The sequence below is a fragment of the Malus domestica genome, chromosome 15 (assembly GCF_042453785.1).
Source record: "Malus domestica chromosome 15, GDT2T_hap1".
Taxonomy (NCBI): domain Eukaryota; kingdom Viridiplantae; phylum Streptophyta; class Magnoliopsida; order Rosales; family Rosaceae; genus Malus; species Malus domestica.
The window spans coordinates 41826499-41835277 of NC_091675.1; the positions used below are offsets into that span (position 1 = coordinate 41826499).

The 8779-nt window shown below is 36.6% G+C and overlaps 1 protein-coding gene across 1 annotated transcript; it reads left to right on the forward strand.

Moving 5' to 3' along the window:
* The first annotated feature begins 3000 nt into the window (after positions 1-3000).
* Positions 3001-5953, forward strand: LOC103445227 (delta-aminolevulinic acid dehydratase, chloroplastic-like). The gene is made up of 12 exons (XM_008384221.4): positions 3001-3422; positions 3568-3679; positions 3786-3859; positions 3945-4013; positions 4094-4177; positions 4284-4353; positions 4465-4520; positions 4630-4751; positions 4922-4993; positions 5089-5170; positions 5249-5326; positions 5622-5953. The coding sequence occupies exons 1-12, from the start codon at positions 3138-3140 to the stop codon at positions 5787-5789; spliced, it is 1272 nt and encodes a 423-aa protein (XP_008382443.3). The 5' UTR covers positions 3001-3137; the 3' UTR covers positions 5790-5953.
* Positions 5954-8779: the final 2826 nt, after the last annotated feature.

The following is an 8779-nucleotide window of genomic DNA, read 5'->3' on the forward strand; positions in this document are numbered from 1 at the left end:
TTCAAATTCGTCCATCCTCATACCTCCATGCTTGCACAATCCAATCTTGGCCCAAAAATGCTCTAGAATGTTCCAAATTGCTTCTTTTTGCATACTTTGACACTAAAACCTGAAATTGCACGAAAATAACTTTAAACACTATAATTATCATAGTTTAGCTAATTAAAAGCAAGAAAACAAGCTAACTAAGTCGTATAAATATGCTCCTATCACATATCTCACTTACAACTAAAGAAGTTTACTATTAAACTGTAATATTAGACGGTAAATACTGAACATTGCTTTGAATCTCATCAATGGAGTAACGTACAACCATAGTGCTCCGCGTCACCAAATTTCATTCATCAACTCACTTTGAATCTCATAACTATGTCATTTTGTGAATAAAATTATTGCATGTATTAATCAACAAATGTCCGCCATTATTTTATGTGTAACAAAAATGATGTGACATTATGTGATTTATTCTTGTAACAACTACAAAATAGATAAAAAAGAGTTAACAAATAAAAATTTGAAAAGACTGTACTATAAGAAAAAGAAAGTGCGAATATTAATCTCTTTTAATTTATATCTCTATTAATCTCATTATATTACTAGCATATGAATATTTTTCATTTTTGCTTTTAAAATGGGAAGAAAAGAAGGAGAGAGAACATGGGAATGAGAGTGGGAGGAGAGGTTTTGTTTTTTATTTTTTATTTTTAAATATTAAATATATGCTAAAATCACATGTACGTGATACTTAATAAAAAATAGTAAAATTTAGTTTTGTGAAATTATATTATTGCCCATCATTTTTTTTTTTGTGATAGAAGACCAAATGGTCTTTTCACTATTTTTTTTATTAACAAAAAGCTCTATTAGTAAGTAGTTTAGATTAAAATGACTGAAAACATTTTTGGTGAGAATATATTTGGGTTCTAAAAGCATTTGAAGTGCTTCTTGCAAGAAACTGAAGGAAATATTTGTGAAAACTAGTTCATTTGAGCAACATCTATGCATGTTATTAACAATTAAAAGGCAGAATCATGCTTGTATGCACTAAAAAAACAAAACTTTACCTATGAAATTCAAAGCCTAGTAGTTATGGTGAACCAAGACTCTCCTCATGATCTAAGAGAAAGAGTTGAGATTTCTTTATACCTTTGAAGCACCTCTTTGCTTAGCAAAGGTTAATCACCCATGTGAGGGCCTTATTTCCTTTGTCACCTTGTTCCTTTGCTCCATGGATGTGGATGGAGGAACTTTGCTTCTTGGCTCCATGTCTTCTTGGATATGGATGGAAGAATTGGTTTCTCCAAAAGTCCCCAAAGTTTGAGACCTCTAGGTTCCGACACCAAGGATGGTTGAGGAAGAAGATGAATGACCATGAAAGAATTAGAAGCTAGTAAATTCACGCATGGTGGCCAGCTTCTCTAGAGAGAAAGAGAGAGCCACCTACCTTCATTGGAGTGGCAAACTTGCAATAAGTCCAAAATCCACTCCCTCTCTAAGCATGGCCGACCTCCCTATTCTTAGTGGGTTAATTGCCCATTTTGTTTTAGTTGTCACACAACTTAAACCTTATGTGCCTTGTGGACCAAAACCCTTTTGTGTCCCAAAACCCAAAACTAACTTAAGGCCTAAAACGAACCTTTCGTTCTAAATTAATTAACTTTTAATTAATCCTTGCCATATACAATTAAACTATTTAATTGTCCTTACTCATCTTCGTTATATCCTTCAATCATTACCTTACACGGTGTGCAATCCATTAGGTTCTTTTTGGCAAGTCAGTGGGCGATTAGAACTCTTCAAATCAATTGTGAATTGAAACTTATTTTCAATTCTCCCTTTAGCGATTATACACCTTTTGGACTTCCACAAACCATGAGTGACACCTAGCAGTATGTCATGGCTACCCAAGCTAATCAGAAGAGGTTGGAGAACCTATTCAGTTTAGGATTACAATGCAATAAGGTCTTTCTCTAATTCAATACTCTTGACCACATTGTTTGGTTTGATAGTTTATTCATGCCTACTATCCAATGTGATTCATTTACTTATATGATTACCTTGAATTTGATTTGGAATGACTTCCTAAATCTCATTCATACTCTGGCCAGAGATTCTTAATCATATCATAGAGTATTCTCCCTCAAACGGGTTGAAGGTTAGAGATCCCTTGTTGTGCATTCACTTGCCTCCATGGCTAAGTGGCTTAACCCCAACTATGTCGTGAACACCCTCTGATTGAATGACTTTGACATAGTCAAAGATCAAGGACCTAACCACAAGACAACTATGATGCCTCAGGTCAAATGAATATTTTGCATGATCCCAACCATGAGTTCTCATGTGACATGAGTATGAGAACTCCTTGTTGATCGCGTTCAGTGGACTCATTCTCTATTAAGCACCTACATGCTTGTCTTGATGTCAGTCACACTAATGACTCAAGACTAGTCACTCTCCCTAAGAGAAGACATAGCACATACTGATCTTAACGAACCGTCAATGCCCAATTGGCAATCTTATGATCAGGAACTTTTATGATATGTATAAGAAAGAGAATGATCTCATGAATCTAACTTCTTTAGATGACATTCTCCCAATTAGATATTTCTTGGAGTTATCGTTTAAGCATATAACATTTATATGAGACGGCTTTAAACAATAATCTTTGCCCTTTATATTAAGCTAGATTAGTTTAACATATGAAATGTCCGTAAAGTATCATCATATGATTGGTTTTATGGCATATTTCCAACAAAAACACTAGTTAGATACTTCTTGAATGAAGCACTTCAAATGCACTTTTAAATTTCACTTGCATTTTTACTATGAACTGATTCCAAAAATAGTTTCCTAACAGATGATTTCAATCGTTTTAAAAGCACAAGAAGCATTTGAATTGATTTTCTAGGTTTTGTTTGCATATTTATTAATAATTTGATTAAAAAATAATTCACTCAAAAACGTTTTTAATTATTTTTAAAATAGCGGTAAAATGGTGACGTAAATATGAAATTGAAGAAAAGGGACCAAACTGGTACTGCGGCTACCTTCCAAAACTCAAGTTATCGGATCGAAGAGATAGAGTGATCCTCTGTCAGCGTCTTCAGCCACCTCTCTTTGTGAATCATTTTTAGCTCATGGCTTCAACAATTGTTAACGTGGGACCCATCCTGGGTCTGGATTACGTTGCTCTCAGACCCGCCAAACCTCTGAAACTCAATTCGGGTCGGATCCAAATCAAGACCACCCGCCCACAGCGCCTTTTCTCCATAAGAGCCAGCGACGGCGATGGATCAATCGGGAAGACCCGGCTCAGCGACGCCGAGTGTGAGGCCGCCGTCGTCGCAGGAAACCCGCCGCAAGCGCCGCCGGCGCCGCCTAAACCCGCCGCCCCAGCTGGAACTCCAGTAGTGTCTTCGCTTGTGAGTTCCCGACTCTCTAAACAATTTTTTTATTTTCGAAATGCGAAATTGTGTTCTGGGTTTTGATGTGTTTTCGTTTTGCATCAAATTTCACATTTTTAAAATTTGGGTTGTGGGTTTTGATGGGGATCGATTTTTATGCCAGCCGATCAGTCGGAGACCTCGCCGGAACCGAAGGTCGCCGTCGCTGAGAGCTGCGTTTCAGGAAACAAGTTTGTCTCCTGCCAATTTTGTGTATCCACTTTTTATTCATGAAGGTTGGTGCTTCCTTGCAACTCAATTTGGTGCTAAAAAGTTTTGCGTTTTACAATGTTTTCATGCTTAAACCTCTGTCAATTCTGCAATTCTGTGTAAATCTTGCAGGTCAGGACGACGCCCCTATTGGGGCAATGCCGGGATGTTATAGGCTTGGGTGGAGACATGGACTTGTGGAAGAGGTGAGGTACCTCTAACTCATTAGCTCTTATCTGTTCTGTTTAAGCTTATTGTTACTGGTTCCGAGTAAGATTTGGTGTGGAGCAGGTTGCAAAGGCTCGAGATGTTGGTGTCAATAGTATTGTGCTTTTCCCCAAAGTTCCAGATGCTTTGAAGGTTTTACAATTACTCTCGTGCTTTTGCTCAACTGTTCTGTTGAATGATGTAGTATAATTGGATTGGTTTCTGCCTTTTAGAATCCAACAGGTGATGAAGCGTACAACGATAATGGATTAGTGCCTCGAACAATACGGTTGCTCAAAGACAAATACCCTGATCTTGTAAGTTTACATAGTTCGTTGAGTCTTTTAAATCAAGTTGGCCTTATGTATTGACGTGTTCTCATGTGTGGAAGAATGTCATGTTGTTTATTGTTGTGTGCGTCAGGTTATATACACAGATGTTGCTTTAGATCCATATTCCTCTGATGGGCATGACGGTATTGTCAGAGAAGATGGTAAGTCACATATGCCATGACTCATGAGGACTGATCTTTCTAGAAGAGGTATATATTTCGTTCATACATGCATTTTGTTATTGATTACAAAGCTTATTTTTTATGTTGTAGGAGTTATTCTGAATGATGAGACGGTACATCAATTATGTAAGCAAGCTGTTTCCCAGGTAACTGTGGCAGATTAAGTCCTATATATGTAATTTCTCAGTTGTGAATTATGTTGAATTGAGATATGTCAGTAACCTACTGTTTAACGTGTTTACGTCTTATCAATAGGCCCGAGCTGGAGCAGATGTTGTGAGTCCCAGTGACATGATGGATGGTCGTGTGGGAGCTATTCGAACTGCTCTTGATGCTGAAGGTTTTCAGCATGTTTCTATCATGTCTTATACAGCAAAGTAATTCGACTTGTCATTACAATATTTCTTTTGTTGATCATTTAAGGAAATTTCATTATTTTTTAAGAACACATGTCATGCACTTTTAACCATTTCTTACATGAACTTTCTGGAGTTGCACTTGCTGAGATTTATACTTGCATTGAAGAATGTCCTTATCTTTCAAACAGGTATGCAAGTTCATTTTACGGTCCATTTCGGGAAGCATTGGACTCGAATCCACGTTTTGGTGACAAGAAAACGTATGTAGTTCATTGGAGTCAAACCTTATGCTAGTTTCAAATATAATTTAGCTATTGCTGACTTGACATATAAAATGTGGTTTGAAAAACAAAAGTTATCAGATGAACCCCGCAAATTATAGAGAGGCTATGGTTGAGGCAAATGAAGACGAGTCTGAAGGAGCCGATATCCTTTTGGTTAGTGTTGCTTGCTTTAAATATTTTTCCATAGCTACCTAATGGGAGCTAGTTCTAAAACTATGAAATCGTTCACAGGTGAAGCCTGCTCTACCATATTTAGATATCGTAAGATTACTCCGCGATAACTCCCCTCTGCCTATAGCTGCATATCAGGTGAGTCTTGTCATAAATGATCTCCTTTATTCCTTTGTGCCTTTCCTAACAGGAAGTTTGTTCTTGCTTTATTCCATTTCAAGCTTCAAAAACACAATTTACGCTTCTTGAATTGATACCTATGCGAGTCCTGGAAACATGTCTTGTTTATTTGAAGCTAGACGATAGAATAGTTGTAGTGAGTATTTAAAATGTTATTGTTTCCTATATTGTGTACTGATTGATTAACTAGAATCTCCTTTCCTGGCCCGTGTCTGTAAAATTGTTCTTATTTTATGTAAAATCATCAATGCAGGTTTCTGGTGAGTATTCAATGATCAAGGCTGGTGGAGTTCTGAAAATGATTGACGAAGAAAAGGTTATGATGGAATCGCTCATGTGTCTCAGAAGGGCCGGTGCTGATGTAATCCTCACATATTTTGCCCTGCAAGCTGCCAGAACTTTATGCGGTGAGAAGAGGTGAGACTTGTAATCTAGGAGATTGTTTATCGAGGAAAACCATGCAAGATTTCTGGAGCTTGCATTGTAAGTCGTAGAATGAAGTTCGTTTGTAAAAGAATGTGATTGACAGAGTTTGTTGTTCAGACAAGAAATAAGTAATAGTAGCTTCAAACTTTGGGTGTTTTATACCTTGTTCATTGTCTCAAAGTTTAATGTGCGCCACCGATATCATTACTCTTTTAGGGTATGGTGAAAAAGAAACAAAATGAAATATTCTTTTAATTGGTACAATGATAGTATCTACATTAAAGGATGAAAGAGTGGGCCACAATGGGTTTGATAGAGCAAGTCCACCCCTAAAAAAATGTGACAGCAATCAGCCCATTTAATCCACTCTAGTGAACAGCGATAGACCCAATGAACAGTAATTGACCAAAAACATCTCCACCCCTAAAAAATACGTTGGCACAAATGATTTCCACCTCTACAAAATGCGCTGGCATCTAACCCATTTAAAATATTATTAGTTTTTTTATAAAATAATAAATTAAAAAATGTAGTTTTAATTTCGGATAGAAATTTTAACCAATTTTGTCATGCCACATGTTATGATCCGAAAGTACTATTTTGTTGATAGATGTCCGATAAGATTTTCAACCAATCCCGACGTGTTACGTGTCACTATTTGTTTATAATAATTTAGCCAAGATTTCGATAAAATTTTCTACCAATCTTGTCACATCACGTGTCATTTTCCGAACGTACTATTTGATGGATAGATTTCTAATAAGATTTTCAACTAATCCTGACGCACCACGTGTCACTATCTGTTTACTAATTTAGCCAAGATTTCGATAAGATTTTCAATCAATCACGTAGTGCCACGTGTCATTGTCTAGAACATTATCCTTTCTTTTTTTGTCCATATAAACCCTTCATCCCTGCATCCATTTTCATTCACACACCAAACTCAATCCTTATTTTTTAGCTCCGAATCCTTCTTCATTTTTTTAAATCTTGAGTTCTTACAATGTCTTCGTCAAGGAGATTGTATGATCAACAGAAAAAAGTGTTGGCACAACAAGAAGAATTGTTCAATCTCGAGGAAGGTGGTGATGTGAGAATTACTTGACACACAAATTAAACCCTCTTTTTGACAATTGTAGTATAGATGTAAGTAGGGTATCGTTCTAGGCCGGGGATTAGGAGGGATTGCTAATCTATTCTAAATTAATTTAAAAATATTAAACAAGACTCAAGGACACAAAACTAGGCTAAAAACTCTAATAACTCGAAACACACTTAGAATGACTCAAAATAATGAAAACAATCAAATTAGACACTAGGAACTGCAATGGACGAAAATTGAATTAAAAGACTAACAACAATGAAAACTAACTAAATAATATAATTTAATAATGGGGGGGTTTGGTTTTGACGAGAAGTAAATTAAACTTAAATAAATTACCGAATTGACAAAAGCATGAAATTAAGGTGAAAGGATAGGTGACGGACTAGCTAGAGGGTTCTTCTCCACACATGACACATATGCAACCTAAATTGATTTTCAGTTGTTCTTTCAATAAATTGTAAATCACAATACTTCAGATTAACCGTGAACAGCACTTTTTTAATCTTCAAGTTTTCCTTAAGTTATTGGGTTGGATGATTGCATACAACAACCCAAAACATTCCCTACACGTTCCCTACATGAATTGCATAATAGAGATACAAGCAAGAATCATTAAGTTCTATGAAAAACATAAGCATTGACGAGGCACTCGTTACTATGATTTGCATGAAACTTATGCCAAGAATTTACTTAACGTGATTGTGACTAGCAACCTTCACTACTTGTGAATATAAGTTCATAACGATTAGGTGAAATTCACTTATATTCTAGCATCAAATTCATGCATGTAAATTAAGTATGCATTCTTAATCGACATACAAAAATAAGTTATCAATCAAGCAGTTAAGCAAATTAAATCACAACTCAGAAATCACAACTGAAGGTAATCAATTCATATTACAAATATATTCATGGCTTTGAATTAACCTCTAGCCAAAATAAATTTAGTTACACATTATTAAAAACAGAAATAAAATATAAATTTAGAAAGATTTAACCGAGAATAGATGATCTGCTGCGTTCGTGCCCACGCTGCCATTGCTGCTCCCCGCGCCAGTCTCTCCCCGCGTCACAGTCTTCTTCTTTTTTTCTGCTTTGCCCAAGGGCAGCTTTCCTTTCCTGCCCACAGTCTCTGCACCTCTTCCCCTTGCTTGCGTCTGTCTCTCGCTGCCAAAGGCAGCACCTATTCTATCTCTCTCTACTGACTACTCTCCTGCTCACCTCCCTCACGCTTCTTTTATTCTCTTATTCCTTTCTGGTCCGTCTCTGACTCCCTCCAGCTGCCAAAGCAGCTCCTTTTCCTTCTCAATTATGCCGTGTCCCTGACCTCCCACTTCTCTCTATTCTTTATTATTTTTCTTTTCTCCACTTCTTGCGCACTACCGTGTGGACTCCTCAATTTTTGCTGCTTTTTCTATTTTATTTTCTTTTTCTTCCCGGCTGCCAAAGCAGCCTACCTCCCCTTTGGAATCTTTGCACGCTTTGGCAATTGGATGGTGGTTGCAATGGGGTTGTTAATATGACATTATCAGCATGTGAAGCCAAAGTTATGATTGGAAACATGTGGGAAAAGTCGACGATAATCATATGGGGAAGATGATTAATTCCTGACTGACTCGGCAGCTTCACGTCCCATGAGGCATATAAATTTATTGGGAAGAACTCTTACCATTCTGAAATTGTAATAATAACTTGTTTATAAAATGTACATTAGTATTATCATGTGACAATAAAAGGTAAATTTGCATAACAGATCCTATAAACACAAAAATAACGTAAATAGCTCAAAAATATAAGGAACTAACTAAGAAAAGACGAGTGAATTCGAAGAAAAAATATATATAAATATGATCCGATCAGGTGGAGATGAGGCTTTCGCA

What these genes read in the sequence shown, in the direction of transcription:
- LOC103445227 (XM_008384221.4), top strand. Translation starts at nt 3,138, where the DNA reads ATGGCTTCAACAATTGTTAACGTGGGACCCATCCTGGGTCTGGATTAC. An exon ending in GTAAGCAAGCTGTTTCCCAG is followed by an intron (nt 4,521 to 4,629) that starts GTAACTGTGGCA and finishes TCTTATCAATAG; the next exon opens with GCCCGAGCTGGAGCAGATGT. An exon ending in TGCCTATAGCTGCATATCAG is followed by an intron (nt 5,327 to 5,621) that starts GTGAGTCTTGTC and finishes TCATCAATGCAG; the next exon opens with GTTTCTGGTGAGTATTCAAT.